This window comes from Trichoplusia ni, chromosome 25 (genome assembly GCF_003590095.1).
Source record: "Trichoplusia ni isolate ovarian cell line Hi5 chromosome 25, tn1, whole genome shotgun sequence".
Classification (NCBI taxonomy): domain Eukaryota; kingdom Metazoa; phylum Arthropoda; class Insecta; order Lepidoptera; family Noctuidae; genus Trichoplusia; species Trichoplusia ni.
The window spans coordinates 4,269,146-4,290,010 of record NC_039502.1 but is presented as its reverse complement, the minus strand read 5'-3'; the positions used below and the strand labels follow the sequence as shown (position 1 = coordinate 4,290,010).

General features: G+C 33.7%; 1 protein-coding gene across 3 annotated transcripts in view; it reads right to left on the bottom strand.

Moving 5' to 3' along the window:
• Positions 1 to 20,865, bottom strand: part of LOC113505309 (protein TANC2) — a 267,418-nt gene that overhangs the window by 181,604 nt on the left and 64,949 nt on the right. For 2 of the 3 annotated variants that reach the window (XM_026887933.1, XM_026887934.1), the window contains one exon: positions 11,275 to 11,820. In XM_026887933.1, the coding sequence (XP_026743734.1) occupies positions 11,275 to 11,749 (475 nt within the window). In that variant the 5' untranslated portion in view covers positions 11,750 to 11,820. Of the gene's footprint in view, positions 1 to 11,274; positions 11,821 to 20,865 lie in introns of those variants that run through there. The other variant, XM_026887935.1, reaches the window with a different exon arrangement.

The window sequence follows — 20,865 nt, the reverse complement described above, 5'->3', positions numbered from 1 at the left end:
TGCAGAATCCTATACTTATGTGGTGTGCAATCAAGAATAATTTATTCTATTCTAATTTTCATAGATTTAAGCATTAAATTTAAGAGGCAAAAACGTCATAGGTATTAAAAAATAACATGAAAGTGAACATTCTAACAGAACGAGCTGACTAAAATGACGATAGAAGTTCAGTCTTGAAAATTGACAGCCAGTCTAACCAAGGGGTATCGTGTTGCCCAGGTAACTGGGTTGAGGAGGTCGGATACTCAGCTGCAGCAAAACACTGGTACTCAGCTGAAACCGGTTGGACTGGTAGCCGACCCCAACATAGTTGGGAAAAGGCTAGGCGAATGATGATGAGAGATATTAAAGTTCAGCGATATTGCATTCTGTATTTGATTAAAATATTTACCGAAGCAAAATCATCACAAAACTACCAATCGGGATTCTCCCAATCTCTCCACAGTGTGGTCTTCTGAAGCCCTCAGGTACTCCCTATATATGGAACTCTCGTTTGATTTGTGTTGATACACGTGTAATTCGCTTCGTCTCAGGTAAGACAGCTTCGGTTGCATCATTGTTGATAGCTGAATGCCGCTTATGTCTTCAATGTAGGTTATGTTTGCTCTGAGCACGTAATCCGTTACAGTGATCTAAATAAAGGGATTAAGTAATTCTAATTTGTTTTTATTAAAAAATGTTTCGATATTTTCAATGAAACTGACTTTTTGCTGAGTTGGATTATATCTCGTCATTTTTAGGGTTCCATACTCAAAGGGTCAAAACGGAGATGTATTACTAGATAGCTCTGTCTATCCATCCATCTGTCACCAGTCTGCATTTTATGAACCCTATTAGCTAGAGAGTTCCAATTTTCACATATACTAAAAACAAATGACGTAAAACATAGGTTGGTTCCGTAAAAAATTGACGAACTGTTTTTCAGATGTAAATATTTTCTAAGCTAAATTTTTACCATCAATATATGTACATTCGTCAACAATATAGATAAGAGACTCCTTCCTAAATTTCGTCGTCCCAACCCTTAACATGGAAAACCCATTCTCAAAGACCTCGCCAACCAAACTGTCTAGTCCATCGTGCGTAGAATTCCAAGCACCTTTTATATTACACTATAATATAATAAATTACTTAACTCCCCAACTATAAAGAACATTTAAGGGATCGTAAACATCCATTCATTCCACGGTGAATGCACGTGTTTATTATATTAAGCTAAGCAATTGTTACACGATTGTCTATTTGGAAAACAAACAATGGGAAGTCAATTATTGTGTCTGATATAAATTGTACGGCCGTGGATCGAGTTGATGGATGGAAATATGGGCTAGAGTGTGAGACTGACAAGTTTTGAGGAAGCATGAGCATTACACGGATGGCAGAGTAAGTGGGTGGTAGGAAGAATTACTGTTGGATCCCAAATGAGAGAATATTATTTTTGATGACGATGTAGATTTTGTCAGTGCTGAATTTACATTCATTTACAAACCGAGCCACTGATGCTGGCTCCTAAATTTTTTGCAGATTTCTCCTACTCTATCAGAGTATTGTTCCAAACGTAGTGTTTTTAGGACTCTGTTCATTTTACTTCAGCCCACAATTAAAACAATGTTTTTAGTATTCTTATTTTGTAGTCATACTAACAACAGAACTACGATAAAATTTACGGCAACTGTAACTTTCTATGGACTGTTTCTCGTATCACATGTCTACCGAAATTAATTACTTTTAGAAATGAGCAGTGTTATCCAGCAGCAGTAAACCGTTGTAGCCGTTGTAGGTTAATATTATATTACTGTGTCCTTTTTAAACTTCTGGGTCGATAAATAGATAAAAGTCTTTTTTTCATAAAAGTTCCTGGATTCTCTAACCCTACCCATTTTATAACCAAAGAGGTTCTTCATCAAACTTCACAAAATTAACAACTATATCAAATATCAATTACATTAATACGCGTCCATTACATTTATTTCTCAGCATGCCTCCAAGTAAATGCGATATTACTCAACTAAAAATGTAATGTTGTTTAAAAACACCACTTAATCACAAAAAAATATTTAAGTAATTTTTTAATTCGCTCTAAGATTAAATAAGTGGTTCATAATTGATTTGCAAGTGAAAGCATTGCGAAAGTCACTTGATTAAACTTCTTGCTACATAATGGTGGTTATGTTTGTTTAAGGTAAAGTCGCCATACGTCGGACAGGGAAAATGATTTGTATTTTTTTATCTTACCTTTAAAGTTATTTATTTTGGAGGATTTGTTATTTTAGTCTATTTTATGGCTCATGCTCTCTGTAGCAGGCTAGTATAGTACGTTGCAGCTTAAAACAACGTTGTAAACTTCCAGCTCGAACTTTATAACTTACGCGTTACACGCTATATTAGTAACAAAATGCCCTAAACGTCTTAGCAAAAACTATTTTAATAATAAAGTTGCTTGGCCAAGATAATTTCATGTAAATTATTTCAAAATAATTTCTTTTTAAAGTATGAAAAAATGAGTAAATCTTTACATTAAAAAGTTAGCGTCGGCAGTTAAAGTTAGCAAAAGTCTACTTTACCCTACTCAAAGTCAGTCAGATTGAATCAACTTATTTGTCTGATATAACGGTAGCCATTTTTTGTTCCTCAACCTTGTCTTATTACTTGATATATTAATGTCTTTGTTAATTTGTTAAACTTGCATAACTTTGCTGGAGTAATGTAAAAAGGTTCTTGCGATTTGGCTAAGAAATTAGTCATGTAGTTTTCAAACCTTTTGGCACATTTATCATTCTTGAAAACAAAAATATTTTGTGTCTTTCCAAACTACTTTATTTTTAAGCTTTTGGGTCTAAAATTCATTAAAAAAACGTATATATGATGTACTTTTTTTATTTGTTAAAAAAAACGTCTTCCGCACTGACGAATATAATTTTTTTGTCACGAGTTGTATCACATACATTCAAGTCACATGCCAAAAGTCACTTGGTAAAAGCTTTCGTGGACGGGACAAAAGCTTCTACGTACAACGCGGGTATCGAACCCGGGGCACTAGGTTTGTCTTGTTGACATACAATTCTAAAATACCAATAAAATGGCTGATACCATCTCAAGTAATAACAACCATGTTTAGTCTTCTAAGTTTCGAAAAGAACATGTCTATAAAAGTAAATCGTCATTACATATAGGGAACTAGCGTGTATCTTACGACAGCACTAGCCGTTCCTCACAACCACCCGGCGAATAAACAGCGAGAAAACTTAATTGCGAATTCCCCATTCCTATAATGTCTCGCAGCAATTAGGAATAACTTCAAGTAATAAATACATGACGCCAAGATAACTATGTCTCAAATGTCATCTAACTTGTTTACATGTGAGAGTAGAACGTAAATACTCCCATAATTTTCTGCACTCTAGTGAAGGGCAAGATGCTAGACTAATGATAAATCGATTCTGTCATAATCGATAAAATGCACCGATAGAGTCGTTACCGTGATCGATGATTAGCTCGCGATTAAGTCGATTTCAATTTTCTCGATAGCGTATATCGTGTTTTATATCAACATTGATTGCTATGATTGATCAGCAAATAGAAATGTTGCATAGAAAATGTTCTAAAAGTGAAGTGGGAAAATATAGGTTAGATTCAAAGTGGGCTGATTCGATTGAAACGTAAACAAATGTAAACGTTAATTCGTGGTAGCTTACATATTATTTGAATTTAATAATAGAAGCTGCTTACGCAAAGACTCACGCATTGCTTTCAATACACTAAAACAATTCTAATTGTGTACTAAATTATAAACAAAACAAAATTATTATACCTCATAATTCTGTTAACCAATTCTCTTTGCAAAACAAGGAGTCATTTCCAACATATTTATGGGAATGTAAACTTTCTCAAATGTAAACACCGCGTTATATACAATTTAAAATTGAATAAAGAATCCGAATTTAAATAAATTGAACATCATCATACATTATTACACGAACGATGACACCTTGGCCTCTACATTATTCGAGCATCCCGAAATATCGTAGGAATCGATTATCGATAAAAATATCGATTGTGTTAAGTCCCTAGTGCTGGAAAGTTGATACGTATTTATTTAAATGCGTGTACCGTGTGAATGTTATTATTTATTGCAGTTGTCGTTCGAAAGCGGACAAGAAAGCTACTGACTGCAGCTTACATCTAGTCAATGTTGCTTCTATATTGTAGGGTTTATGACTTATAGACATGAAGAGGATTGTAACTGCATTGTGACGTAGAAACGTATTGAACTGGGATTTAGGTTTCTCATAGCGAAATTCGGAATTCATTGTTCCCTACATAGAATTTCGAATGTGAGCATACCAAAGTTTTAGAATATCATGTCATTTTAATGACTTTATCTGGTAATTAAAATATGCGTTTTAAATATTGACTCAAGAATCCAAATAAGTTGAAGAAAGTTCTTCGAAAAATTTAAAACTGCTTGATAAAGTTCCCTAATGGTTGCTAGATAAAGTTCAAATTTATTTTTTATGCCAAATAGCATTTAATTATAAATTCATAAAACAAACTTATCGGCGCTTAGCATAAGTATAAACAATTTAAAACCGTTGAAAGTCGACGTCCGCCATCGCGCCAGTGTGAAAATTGCGATTGGTTTTATCAGCTTTGGCGCTTATGCTAATATTATATTGCAAATTCTGCTGTTGAGGTAAGGCCGTATTCATATGGTAAGAGGCTTGTTGGCTAAGGCTTTGTTCACACCGTATGTAGGTGCCGGAAGCATAGCAACAAAAGAATCTATAAGTTTTAGTTGACTTTTGAACTCATTTGTATAGGATTAGTAAAACTATGTTTCTTTAGCTAGAAAATGGCGTGCGATCGTTAAAGCATTGGTCTGTTGAGAAATACTATGTTGCAATTAATTCTGTTGAAGTTAACCTACTTTTTAGGATAGTTTTGTTGAAATTTAATACTTCAATGATCAGGAACTAAGCACAGATATTGAATGTGTGATTTATCCAACCAATCTTTCTCTTGGTATAAAAAAAAACTGCCAGGTTCCAGAACCAATACCTTCTAATGAATCAACCCAAACCCTCGTCATCGTCCTTTCTTGGTCTTCAAGTCATAACCACGACACAAACAACTTATCAACAGAATTAACCAAAGCGCATTTTGTCTGTTTTACAAATGAACCAATGTGTAAAACAAAGGAAAGTGCCTGGACAAACTCAAATTATCTTGTATCGCCTGCTGACTGGCGGTAAAATCCTGATCTCCTTTAAACCTCAGCCGTAATCGTCTGAAAGCAGCCTTACCAACTTTTTCATTCACTTTTCTCCACCTATAGACCAGGAGACCGTTAATAACTATTTATTCTAGGCCAATGAGGCACTGAAGATAAGCAAAACTAATGTAAGCATATTTAGGTCGTGCAGTAATACTACAGCACTTAATCAAAGGGCTTACTGCGCTATTAGCGACATAATTTTCTCCTTATTTGCATATATAGTGCCGTGTGTGGATATTAACTGGATAGCTTGTGAACGTTCCGGGATGATTGGATGCTTTGATTTTAGTGGATAGTGGATATGAAAGCGTGGTAACGTTTACCGTTTTACTTTCGCATGTCTACGTGTGGGTTCCGTTTATTTGCTCATGGATTGATTTAGAGAGTTTATGATGGGCATGACCGGCTGTTGGTCTAGTGGTAAGTGGACCTGACTGCTGTACCGGAGGTCGTGGGTTCGATTCCCACCCAGGAAAAATGTTTTTGTTAAGCTCGAGTTATGTGCCTGGGTATCCTTGCTAATATTATAAATGTGAAAGTGTGGATGTTTGGATGTTTGTTACTCAATTACGCAAAAACGGCTTAACGGATTTGAATGAAATTTTGAATGCCAATAGCCATTGACATGAAAAAGAACATAGGCTACCTTTTATCCCGATTTCTTAAGTAGTTCCCGATGGGATTGAACGTGTAAAACAACAAAAAGTCTTAACATATATCTTTTAACCAGGCAGATGAAATCGCGGACAACAGCTAGTAATTTATATAAATTATGCTTGTATTTAGCAATATATAAGTATGTTTATCAGTTGTCTAGTACTCATAATAGAAGCTTTGCTTCGTTAAAGACTAGATGGCGTTGGCTTGAAAGTTGTGGAATATTATAAGCCATATGTTAGATGTGTAAATTGGTCAACTTATGGCTTCATCGTCATTTTTTACTAACTTGCCCTGTTTTTTTGTAGTTAGGGAGTATTAGTATGGTTTCTGCTTGTCATATTATTTGGAGTAGAAATAATTATAATCTTTTTCACACTAACACGGAGTTATCATCAGCATCGAAAGTGGAATTACCAAACCAGATTGGAGACAGAAAATCAGTAAAATTAATTATTTTGTTGCATTGAGTAGTCTTCTTTATCTGATAGCGTCCTTGGTATTTTGTTTCTGACTGTACTGGTTTTAGTATTTTTTTTCTCGATGTTTATTTTGGTTTTAAGACTTGGTCATCAAAGATTTATTCCCATGACAATAATGATTAAAAATGGCAAGCGTTCATCTCGATCATTCAGATTTACATATAACGACCATCATACCCATAATTTTAAAAGATTGAAATAACATAAACAAACAAGTTATTTTCGTCCAAAAGCTCTTGATACTCATCTCTTTATATATTTTTTGCAATCAAGAGGCCTACTTTACAAAGTGAGATCCTTGCAACGGTGGGAAAGAGACACAGCTATGTTCTTGTAGCGCGCTATCTCCCTCACACGACTGTAAGAAGGTCGGTTCAAGTATGAAATAACTTCCCAGTGTTTTATCTTGTAATGTACATGTACTATTGCACATGTTGTTTATTGCGTCGTTTACCATTTCCAATTGGGTTTAATTAACACCTTTGAGCGTAAGCTGAAATTATGTGTATTGAATGATAATTTAGGTAGCCTTAAATTAACGTGAATGTCCGCTTTTATAATGAGTGTAGTTAGCTTTCGTATACCAGTACTTTGAGTGTTTTATTAGTTATTAATTATGCAAATTAAATTAGCAATATTATTTGTTGCTTTTCTTATTTCCTTTTTTATATATTGGTTAGTTCTTTTATATCGATTGGACGTTCAGCTCCTGGATCTGTATGGGGAGATTATTTTGCCCAACAGGGGAATATTTAAAAACATCCTCAATTCTTTCAGTCAGGTAGACCAAAGACGGCTGAGTAATTTCAATGTCATGAAACACTAAAAAATATAAGTATTAAAAAAAAACTCAATTTTAAAATCATAGTTCTAAAAGAAATCACTCTAATCTAACTCACCTACAAAACGTACGATAAACATTAAAGTACTAGAGCACAAATCCCTAACCAATAAACCAAGAACAGCAAAAAAGAAGACAGTTCTGCTGCACTTAAGTTTTTCATAAATTTTCCCTTAAACACTCACTTTCCATAAGACAGACACAATTACACCACAATTTCCCCTATAAGTGGGTAAACGAACAAGGTTCAATTAAACCTCAATGATCGTATTAATTCCGATTTATCTGTCAAGTTATAGGACGCTCTCTTGTGCCAATTAGATCTCTATTGGTTGTCTCTACTAAGGATTGTAATTATGTAGCAAAGTGATGAAATATCGAGAATGAAATGAGGTGTGAAAATAAAATTTTACATTATTGTCCTAATAAACAGGAGTTCTAAAACTAAACCACTAAATATAAAAGTAGTTTTTAATGCTTTTAAGTACTTTTTGATTGTAAAAATATCTCGCCGTTAATTGCTGTGTAGTGCGCTGTCTTGCTTTTACAGCTGCAACAATCGTAAATTAAGTAGAAATTAATGATTAGTCCCATATACTAGAGTAGAAATGCGACTAAAAATTTCCGTCGAATCTTGTAAAATCAGTAGCTTTTAATTTTACATTATTAACTTAACATCTTTTTGTAGAAGTATTTCATTCGTTGTTTCACTGTCTTGTACATAAGCATAAAACAAGCACTCAAATGGCAGAACATAAAACCGTAAAATATTCGGTTTATTATTCTAGACATTTAAAATTGTGATACAAAAGTCGTTTAATAAAATGATAACAATCCAGTGAACAAAAGCTAGCGCTTCTCTCTTTAGAGCCCCTCTTAATTTTATCACTCATAAAATAAATTTTACGAGCAAATAGTAGTGGTCGTGTGCTCATTACTTTTTCTTCGTCGGTCAAGACTAGTACACATTTAACTTGTAACTGCATTAATCTGTGCGCCAGTTTTTAGTGCATAGTCGGACTTTTTATACGTTATTTATTAAGACCACCCGTAGTACCTTTATCGCGGCTTACGTACGAGATTTTGTTTGAAAAATTGTCTTTTATTTGCATTTTTGGTGCGAAATAAGATGGATTGGGTTTATTTAGGTCGAAAAAGAGCGGAGAGCTCGTACGAACAGGTCTTGTTTCGTTTGCTTTCTTGGTTTACGAAGGTTTCTGATTTTATGGAGTGCAATAACTACGTTTAGAGCTGTTCATCAGCTTTTATATTTTTGCTGTAGTACTTCGTGATTGTAAGAATATTACTTTCAAAAATGAGTCTTATGAAGTAGAGGAATTTATATTCTAGTAAAATGTTTAAGTATTTTGTTTACAGTATCTCTTACACAGATCTCTTCCCATGGGTTTATGTAGTAATTCTAATCATTTAGGTTTAAGGGTAAACTAATCTTTAGGATCGTCAATGTTAAGTACAACGTTACTAATACAAATTTTACTATCCAGTATAATTGAAAGATTTCGTTCTATACTGTCTCTAATGCACTGTGGTTCCACCATTCATATAATATTCATTAATTTGAAACGATATTCTTTTCCTTTGCAAGAAAGTTGTTTCAGCACAGAAGTCTCATTACGGGCCACTCAATTAGTGGCTGTCTTTATACTTGGTTCATCGATCAAGATAAAATCTACAGGAAGCCGGCAGTTGTTTATATCTAGACTTTTATACGTGTTGCCTAGAATGGCTATCTCTATGATACAAGTTTTCTACTTATTTGATCGTACGTTCGTTTTTGTGATGTTTTAGTAACGTGAGAATTTTGCGATTTGTTTTAATTTTGATGTGGTTGAAAGAGAAATGTTTACTTTGAAGGGGATTAATTTATTAATTATTATTAAATTAGACGTCAAAATAAAATTTACATCAAAACAAATAAGAGAATCGTATACTGAAAAAAAATGGTGGCTACAACAGAAATGTAAATAGAAAGCTCGTTTGTGGGTTTTTGAAGAACAGACTAGACAACTTCAGTAGGTATTACAAAAATGTTGTACTAGGTACTCAGGAAAACAAGTGAACTAAATAATTTTCTTTAATCTACTATTAATATCACTTTCCACGTAACAAGTAAGACCTTTGCCCTGCTGGCGGTTACATAAAACCTTTAACTCCGTCGTGAAGTTGTAAACAAACAAAAGGAACCGGTTCGCAACACGCGCCATTAAACTTACCGAAATGCCATATTCGGCGGAATACGTAGCCGGTCACTGGGCTCTGCTGGTGTAATTTTGTAAAAACACCATGCAAAATCGCAAAATGATGGAAGTGAATATGGTCGATTGCCCGCGGTTTATGGGAACCTGTATTTTCAATATACTCGATAATTGCGTTGTGATGTTATGTAGTCGTTTGAAGAAAAGGAGAGTTTTTTAAGAATTTGTGGGAGGTTTTGAATAATTTCGGAACGATTTTTTTTTATCTTGATTTGAAAATTAAGAATAGAAGTGGAAATATGGGTTTTCAAAAATGTTCTTAAGGACTTCTTTAGTGTAGAAGAATACATAATATGTAGTTTTTTTATATTATTTAACTGTAAAGCAAGATAAAGTAGTGCAGAGAACAACTATTAAATATTTTTTGTAAGGAAGTGTGTCTTTTGTACTTCCACAAAATTAGGCTCGCTTGCTTGTCTGCTTACTTGCGGTATGGAGATACCAAAACACGTATAATAAAAATTAAACAAAACCTCATTTTAAAATTAATATCAATTTCTCCCAATTACCTTACACATCCCCTTGCGGTGTGGTCAACCGCTGATTTCAATAAGGTCGAAAGAACAAAAAAGATAATCAGAAAACGACAATAAAAAGTGGTTCTGATGCCGTAATCATTTTCGTAAAATGGATGCTCTTACTTTTATTATATGGCGCTTGCATCCATCACTTCTTGGTAGAGAATCAGGATCAAGGCTTTTTAAGATCATGACGAGTATTAAAATATAGTTATTATTAGCTGTTTTGGTGACGTGTTGGCAGATGCCATTGTTTATGATGTGGGAACTTTTGGGATAAATAACAGAGTCCTGTCGAATCTTGGTGGTCGAGAATTATGAAAAAGATTCAAACTACGCTTATGATTTAGCATTTTAGTCCCGAAAAAACTTTTTGAATTTACTTATTTTGAGTTTTGACCACGAGTTATTCGGAGAGAAACGATCGGACTTTTTGACATGCATCCTTTTTTGGATATCATAATTTTAATATTCATTTTCTAAACTGGTTACGTTTAATTTTTTTCGGCTTAAGCAATAGAGCAACAAGGATGAAACCAGGTGTCAAAAACCGAAAGCTACCAATTTTACTATCACCAAAAGGATCTAAAGATAAAACTCCTTCCAAAATTTCCTCATAAGCATACCTGACCAAATATTTACTTACAGTGATACAAAGTACTGCGATGCATTACAGAGGCCCGTAATTATGGTAATGTCGGACATTGATCATCGATCTCCAGGCCATTGAACTTGGGAGCATGATCGGGATAATAATATCTTGCTTGTGATATTTTTAGGATTACTTCCTTATGACCGATGTAGAGAATTTTTGAATCTGCATTTGTGCGGACTTTAACTAGATTTTGATGTTATTCATAGATGTTATCGAACCTATTTGGACCTACGAATATATTTTTTACATAGAAAAGAAACATAAAATTTATCTGAGTATGATATAATCAACAAGCTTTAATTTGAAGATTAGATCATAATCGAAACAACTTATTTTCACGGATTATCGTGGCTGAAGCAAACAAGAGTATTAGAAAAAAAAAAAAAAAACACTTTTATTTTCAGTAACACAAATTACATAGTAGTATTAAATTTTGAAATACCCTTGTAAGCAATACATTTTGCTTGTGTTAGGAATTAGAAAAAACATATTGCACATAAAGATAAAATATCTATATGTGGAATATATTTTTTTCAAGTAAAGGGAAGATAATATGATGGTTTGACTCACCTTGATTCCAAGCAGACGTAATATTTTCATGGTAGAAATACTCCGTTTCCTCTTCGTCAGACCACAAGACCCCTTCGATGCTCGACGTGATCCCTTGCCCATCCGGCCCCTCGACTAACGACCGCCTCGACAGCTGATCATAACTAGGAGGTCTCGATAAAGAGTACCCAGAAATATCAGCCAGAGATGACCGAAAATTTTTGTAGCTACGACTATCTATGGGCCGGTAGCTACGAACCGATCGGGCATCCTCGGATTTTACCGAACGCAACGATCGACAGTCGTAACTAGGTCCTTCACTAGAACTAAGATCCCCTAGAGATACTTTGAAATTGTTTGAAGATATATCTCCTAAAGGGACTTCACAGGACCGCCGTTTCATACTAGTTTTTTGCGACGGAGTCTCCCCTGTCGCTTGCATGTGCCGGCTCACGCCAGCACTGTGCAGGAATTCGTTGGAATTGTAGATATTCATACTAACTAAACTATTAGGAACTTGTTTTGACTAATTTTGGAGGAATTATTCGTTCGTTGGTCGAGGGCAATCTGGAACAAAAAGATAAATAATTTTAATTATTGGAAAAGGTTAGAAACTTATCAAACACAAAAAAATATTTTTATACTCATAGGTACTATTTTATTTATTCTCTATGTTGCATATTTAATTGTTGTAACTATCATGTATCAAAGTAAGGTTCAAGCTATGTTTAAAACGTTTGCTCTAGCGCCATCTCTCGAAAAAATCTTTAACTAACAGCGCTGAACACCGTTCATGAAGCACAACTTGCCAGTGACGTAGCCCGCTCTACTTTCCGCTAACTGTTAAAGTTACACGGTGAAATTGTAGATGGCGCTCACAATGAATTTCGACGGAATCAGAATTGATTTGCCATTTTTGTAGAGTCACATTTATTATATTCAAACAGCAAATGATTTATTTACAATATCTACTATGAAAACAATTTATATTTTTGTAATTACTTTTTTGAACTTATAAGTTGGTCTAAAATCTCTAAAATCTCACCCTTTCGACGATCGGTAGAAGCGAAAAATGTAGATATTTTTGAGCCTAAACAAGCTGGCTGGGAGTGTACATTTTTTCCAACAGTAGCTATTCATTACTTCCTAGTACTATCAAACAGTTTGTTATCACCTATCAGCTCTATATTTAGACAACCAGCTGTTACACACTATTTTAAACCAATCATGAAAATAGAAGCTCGTCAATCAAACCGTCGTTTGGTATCACGATGACAGATGTCTGCACCAGGTGTGCAAGGCAATACCAGGGTTAAAAATAGACCTGGAACCCTCAATACGGGGCCCCTTAGACAAATAAACTCATATTTTTCTAGTTTGTAGTTATCTATTTGGATAGAGGTTCTTGAACTTTGTTGTAAACCTGCATGCAGATGTATGTCGGTAATATGACAGGCCTTTTATTTTTGTACACTAAGTGATTGTTACGAGACAAAATTATATGACTCGAATCTGGAATCATCTTTATTACAATTGTGAAGACGAGATGTAGTGACACAATATTCTCGCTTCATAATCGGATGTCTATAACGTATTTTCCCACCACCATTTTCCTCATCAAACGAAGTTAAGAACTCTTTTGATTAAGACCCCAATATTTATTTTAGCGCGCTTTCATTTAAGTCGCCTTCGATTACAGTTGCAGAGATTCGGTTCCTACAACTTTTAAGCGGCTCAACCACCGACTTTTAGCAAACATAATAATATTTTCTAGGAACATAGGCACTTAATTCACCAGCATTACAAAACAAACCAAATTAAAATCGCTTAATCTGTTTGGGAGCTATGATGCCACTAACAAAGAGACAGAGACAGCAAACTTCATTTTGAATCGGAGGTAAAAACTAAAACGGTGACAACATAGCTAAATCCAAAACAGCAAAATCCTATCTCCCTATACTCAGCTAGATATAATCCAAATCTAATCGGCCTAGGTAAGTGGGTACCTAGATATTCCCTTTATTCCGTTTAAGCCTAAAAGTCTAGATCACCCGATTACCTATTAAATGTAAGACAAGCTTACACTAACGTTACTGCGACACGAAATGGGACTAATACAGATTAAGATTCAGAAGATAGTGTTGAAAATGTAATTTAACCCTTAGAGATATAACTTGTTGAATTTGATGTGTGTTTAATTTGAAGGAGCACACGGCACGAACTGGGTTCGAGATAAATGGGGTTATCCCCAATCTTTTGTTCATAGTTAACACGTGCCGAAGCCACTCACATAACCGCAGTAGTGTTGGTGTAAAGTTGTATATCGATACGCCTTCAGTTCCGCGGATATTTGCTTATGTAAGACTATGGATTTGGTATGTTTTTGTCATGTTTTGGACCCTGTTTTTTAAATATCAATTTGCTATGTATTTCATACACATTTAATAAATATTAGAAACGTCTTTCATAATGTCCTTGATTGTACTATTTCGGTCTTTATTTTACACAGTCTTGTAGCGGATATAAAAATTAATAGTATCATGGTTAATTTTTAAAAACAGCTCATCTAAATCTGACTTATGTGAAAAATAAATTTCCAACTCTCGAATTTCATATTCAGTTATTGATAAACCATAGCTACAGCACTAGTTCTGATTAATTATACAGGGCGCTAGGCGGGATATTGTAATGAAACTGCTGTCGATCGCTCGTACAATAGGCACCTTTGAACCTCGATTCGATTAGAACAATTTCTTGCACCGTATGGTTTTTGTCAGTGTGAACATTACTGAGCAGAAATTTCTCATATTTGATGCAAGATGTTTGACCGTAGGTCCTATATGGTTAGTTTATGAAAATGGATTCTATGTGCTTGAGTTTGATGAATAATGTACTGTAGACAAATGTATAGAAACAAAAAGAAATTTGGTCGTAAGGACGAATAATGGTATTGTATTGTCAGGTTTCGATTTAAGTTGAAGCGAAGGTATGACATTCCATATCAAACTAGAATCTACAATTCATAGAGACGATATGAATAAAAGTACGGCTTTCGTTTTAAATAATAATCTTCTCAAAATAAATATTTGTACCAAGACCATTAATTTAATGAAAAACGAAATTAATAACAGAATTTTATTAATCTCACCATCCAACAAAAACGATCTGAATATTTAAATATCTAATCACGTAAATCCAAATTGGAAATTAATTTTCGATTTTATATTACTCAACGTTATATACGGCTTCGGGCCGGAAATTAAAAGCCAATAGCCTGAAAACACGTATCACGGACGAACGCATTCAACCGCTGAAAAAAAGCGTCCGCTAGAAGGAGGCGACATCACAGGAAATGAAATGGTCTGGTCGGTCGAGACACATCCATGTTAGAATCAATATAGCCGAAGGGTACGAATAATTCTGCAAATGGCGTCATATATTTTTTCCCTTTGTTTGCTAGCAGGAAATTAGGGTGTTATGTAGTTAGGTTCGAGATAATGGGAACGCCATGATGTATTTTCGTATGGAAAGTTTTCGAAGTTTCCAGAACTTTTGCTTAGCTGGATTTTGGTTTTGACGAAAGATATTTGAGGATTTGAAGTAAAGAAATATACTTAAATTAAGTATTTTGATGTAGGTTTGTGTTTCTCACGACTCCCTAAAAACATTGTTTTAAACGCCATGAACATACAGGTACTCATCATCATAATTATGAAGGTTTCTTTTATCTATAATAATATTATAAAGAGGAAATATTTGATTGTTTGACACGAATAGGCTTCAAAACTACTGGCCCATTTGAAAAATTCTTTTACTGTTGAGAAGCTTCATTATCCCCGCTGAACATACACTATAATTTATTTCAAAAATATTAGGGTTTTGTAAGAAAATTGCGATATTGTAACCCAAGCTGTCATGACTTATACCTTCCAACCAAGCGGACGAAGTCGCGGGCAACTGCTAGTTTATTATAAAGGTCTTAGTTAGATAGTCCACGGTTTCTATTTTTTGATACTATTTCCTACGATCGCTTTTTAATAGGTATTGCTGCTTGATTATCTAGTCTATAAATTATGTTTAAAAGTTCTCATAATGTTTATTTATTTAGGTGACCTGACGAAAAACCACAACCAAAACGAATTTCATATTTAATATTATAAAACTAAAGACATTCTCAATTGCCACAGAATCGTAAACTACCAACAAACTTATTCCGGGCCTCTTGAATTTTAACACAGTTGCAACGAAAACATTTTAACGAACTATTATGCAGTGCAAAGCTTCAAAGTGTCCGTCATTCGTTGGGTTTGCAGCTGTAATTAAGGCAAAGTTAGTGCCAGGCTTAAACCAGTTTATGGCTAGAATGTAAAGCGAGTTTTTACAAACATGCTAGATGAGACTGTCTTTAACGGATTTTGTGTCTATATCCAGATTTTTGGACATATTTTTTTCTATCACTTGGCTTCATAGCGTTACGTATACCATAAAATATTCTTCTTCTAGTACCACTTTCGGAGTCCAGCTGATAGAGAGCATTGGTCTTTAATTACAAGTTTTGAAAGCTTCCTTTACGATCCTAGCCAAAACAATAGCCCAAATGTGATATGTAAGCTAAGGAGTGCTCAATCATGTGTTAATATTAAAAATAAATCAAAATTATGGACTATTAGTTAGGCAATAGTAAATGACTAAGATCCAGGTAGTAATAGATAAAACTGGAATAAATCTATGAAAAATGGAATACGGCGGGGGTGAGATGAAATTGGAGCAAATGCAAATTCTGACCGCAATCCCTGTTTTTGATGCGTTTAAGCTTTACCGAACAGTTTACTGACGAAGCAATATGATAAAAAGAAAATAACAATACAGGTAAAGTTTCATGTAAAAAAAACATATTTTTCCATTTTTTTTAAACATATTTTGGCATAATAAAAAGGTCCAAGTATCGGACTCTTGATAATAATAAAAATAGGCTTCAAAATTGGGTTCAAGCAGTTACATAGGTTCCGAAATTAATCACCTAAAATGAAAACTGCCTAGTTACCACAGTTCAAGAGTAACGGACAGACGGACGGGCAAACAACATACTACAACAGGCAACCTTGGCAAGGGTCAAAAAAGTCAATAATAACCTCAAAATATTTACACTATTGCACGCTTTAACTTCGATTAGTCGATAAAAGACTTCGTGATAAGAGATCGTACCGGTTAAAAGGAAGATGAGTGACAAGGGTCAAAAAAGGTTGCTTCGTGGTCCACCCATGTGGAAAGGTTGTGTGAAAGGCGATTAACCAAAGGATTTAAAATGTAATGTAAGTGGCCGAGAGATGTAACAAGCTGTTATTTGTGTAGGGGATGATTAGTTCATTGCGTATTCATTTATTGCTAATGCAAAATTTGTATGGAGAACTTTGGTTATCTTTGAAATAATATTTGGATGTATTGAAGGAATTCATTCACACTCCATTTTAGCAGAAAAAAATATATACCGTATTCTTTTGTTTAAAATACCGGTGATTGTTACGTAAAATGCAGTCAAAGCCAATCAATTCTTAAATTCAATCCCAGAATTAATGCTCTCGAAAGGACAAACGTATTGTTTTATGCACAAATAATAAGTATACCTAAATAAACAAATAAGAAATCTTTCTTTTAGACAAATTCCGTACAAACGTAAAAGAAAACGTGAAATGTAGTGTTTTAGCAAGTTAGAGTCCCTCTATCTGTCAATAATTTAAGTATTTACTTTTTTTCCTAAAATAGAAGGACTAGGATATCATAAGCCTAAAAGAACAAGGTCTATCTTTGTATATTTATGTCAATTCTAATTTACATCATGAATATAATACAACGTCTACTTACATGCAAATTAAATTAAGCTAAGCATTTCTTAGAATTTTAATCTGTAATCGAGCATTCCAGAATATTTGAGCTCCAAAAATAAATTCCCCGTACACGTCACTCACAAGAGTCAGAACTTTATTTGTATAAAGATTGCTTTTTAGAATTTCGTACCGAAATGGCAAAACGGTACCGTATGTTACTATCGTAATAAGGCAATTAAAGTTTTCCCACAGAACACAATTAATGCAAAAAAATACATTTAAAAAAATTTAAATACCCATATTTTTTAATGTCACTCCAGTCAGACTTTATCAAAATTGGTCCAGCCGTTTTTATAGTTGTAAATTGCGTTGTAATCGAGTTGGTAGCTACCTTGAAAAATTTCATCCTGCTGGCTTATCGGGAAGTGTATCAAAATTGAGTTACAAAAATCCACCCGGAACGACGAACAAGCATACAAACAAGAAAGTGAGTTTATAAAGACGTGGGAAACTCGGGGGCTCTCGTGTTGTTTAATAATGCTACGGAATCCTTAGTGCATTTGATTCCGACTCGCACTTGATCATTTTCAATATGAATTATGAAAACGTTGCAATTCACTAAAGCTTGCGGTTATAATTAAATTATTAATTTGGAGTGTTTGTAAAACTAATTAATTGACCGTCAACAAACTTACTTTATATGGTCACGGTTTATTAACGAATTATTAAATAAATGTTTGCAAAACGGTGATATTGTTTGTGATTTTTTGTTTGTATGAAAATCAATGTGTTTGTTGTGAAAGATGTTTTGATAGTTAGATATGTTTTTAAAGTAAAAAAAGATGAATGCAGTTACATACAATTGATTGCCAATAATATTGCTAATAAATAAAGATATACATATACTTTGCACGTAAATTCTTGAAGATATTAGACGAAAAATAGGGTACTTTTTTGTAGCCTAAAAAAAGCCGTGGACGAGTGCTAGTGTAGAAATAATGGGTGTGTAACGTTTATAAACGCGAACGTTTATACACGATAACCGTTATCCGTTTAACGAAAACGCTGAACGGATTTAGACGTCTTGGTAGATGGATAGTTTATATTATTGATATTTAGCGGGCGGGCCCGCGGTCTGCCAGTTATATTTGTAAATACATATATTATGTTTATTCTATACCAGTAGATAACAATAGATAGCAAATATAAATTCAAATTAAATTTTAAATATTCTATTACGTATACATACTAAACGGAAATAAAAACTATGTCACAGATGAAAAATCCAACTGCAAAATAAAAACTAAATTTTTACATTTGCTCTATCTAGCTTAAATATTCCATTCATTTTAAAACTACATGTCTGAAAACAAGTCATATCTGTGGCCATCTTTGTTTTTATGTTACATTCAAACTGCTGGCTCATAAAACTCCTTTATGAGATATTTAAATGACGGGGACTACATTAAATTACATTGTTTTGGAGATATTTTTTCATTACGAATATCTCTATGAATTGCGAAAGAATGTAGTATATGAAATACTCGTACATGTGGAAGTAGAACATTATTCAAAACTTCGTCTTACAATAAAATTGTTAAATATTTATTTGATGGTACATTTTGGAAAACTTGTTTGTCTTTTATTTTACTATGTGTAAAATAAAAGACAAATGTTTTTAATTAATGACCTTAGCTGCTGTATGTGGAACTCTTTTAAAACATTCGAAATAAGTTTTATTATTCTATTTGGTATTATATCAGAAAATGCAAAAGTAAAAAAAAATAACACTAATTATAAAATCGTCAGTATCCTACATAGAGACCGAATTTAGAAAAAAAGGTTATAAAAGAATAAAAAAATATTTGTACCGCTCTTCCTCTCTACATTGCTTCCAATACCATTATACTACGAGTATTACTAGTATAAGTATTCATAGTCACAAAGCTTGGATTCATCCAAACCACACAACCAAGTAGTTATGCCACTTAAAAGTAATCTGTAGGTACATTCAAACTCAAAGTATATTCTTACACAAATCACATGTTTAATCTTCAGAGTATTCCACAGCAATGTCGCTTACAACTTTGTGTGATTGTGCTTAACGTTTGCAGAGACTGTTGTTGTACGCTTAAAATTAGTTTCTGGATAGTCTTATTGTGTGTTTAATGTTTGTAACTGACTTCAAAAAAGAAGGATGTTAGAGACAACAGTACTACGAGGTATAAATGAAAATATTGCTATCAAAAGTACTAGTCCAGTAAATAAAATGTGTATGCATTAAGTAGGTCTAAACCCAATGGAGGCAAGAATTTATGTATTAATATATTTTGTCAGACTTATTCAAAATGTATCGTCCTTTTAATAATAAACTTAACACCTTCGAACATCAGCAGAGGAAATAATCATAAGAAATTCCAGATACAATACAATACAACTTGGAAATCTAAAATCTGGAACCAGCAAGGGAGCACCTAAACCCTTAGGTACTCCCTAGCTGGTTATTTTTTTTTTGCTTATTGCTTGTTATAATTATAAAAAAAAATCATTTATCCAGTGTGGCACAGTTAGATTATAGAATCAAGGGGCAATTAAATCAGAACACAAATAGAATTATACTAGATATTCTTACCAATATACCAGAAGTAAATGTTGTAGTTAGGACACCAAGTTAAACGTTCCACTAATTCCCACTAGATGTCGCTCTGAGTAAAGGGGAGTCTGGAGTTTTACGAGTCGTGTGACTGTACGTTAAACAACAAATATTTGAGCGATTCCAGTGTTTGTTCGCGTAAGGTTTATGTCTAAGCTACGAGCTTGAGGTTATAATTGTTGAATTTAAGCTCTATGTTGGAGCTATTGAATATAAGATGGTTTGCGTTTTTCGTAAAGGTTGGTAGGTATTTTAAGAAAGATAAAGCAATATCGATTAAGTAGTTGATATTTTGATACTTGGAGTTATTAGATTCATATTCACCTGGACAATCAAAATAATTATCAAGATAAACAAAAAAATGTTTACAGGAATAACTCACGCCAGTGAAAGCAAAAAGCTGAGTTACTTACCTATATCAACGATAGAGTTTCTAAACAAATCACTTTACTCAGTAGGCTATAGGCACATAAATGACAAATTATCAAAATCAAAATGACAGATTCTCACAGTATTACCATTATTCCATTCATTAATTTTAAACTATCCTCAAACACCAGATTATTACGTCAAATCTCTGCTGGACGTTAAAGCTCTCAGTTTATGCGGGTATGCCCATCATCAAAGCCTTTTCGACAAGTCCACAGACAATAGAATCTCGTTGCCATGGGAACCCATGGAAATTAGACATTTTCGACGGAATTTCTCTCTATTGTTGTGGTTGTATGGGTTTTTAATGTGTTTCAGAGAAAGGAGTAAAAGAAATACTCTTCAGGGTTTGATGTTTGTAACTCAATAGAAATTGGTACAAATTGATTGAAGAAAAAAACATTTATTATTTTGAATCATAAAAAAGACAAATATTCGCTCTCAAACCGAGCAGGTATGTTAAACCTTTTTGCATAAACGTCAACTGTAACAAAATTCCATTAATTAAACCTACAAAATTACCCAAACACACATAAATCGACAAACAATTTCCTCCCCATATACATTAGCCAAATTACACCCGAATTACATTTGAAAGCTGAACAACAATATAATAAAACACAAACGACCAGCGAAATAAATCAACCCTTCAGGTATGCCTTTAAATTGGAAACTTCTTTAAATTAAAAGCATGCCAAATAATGA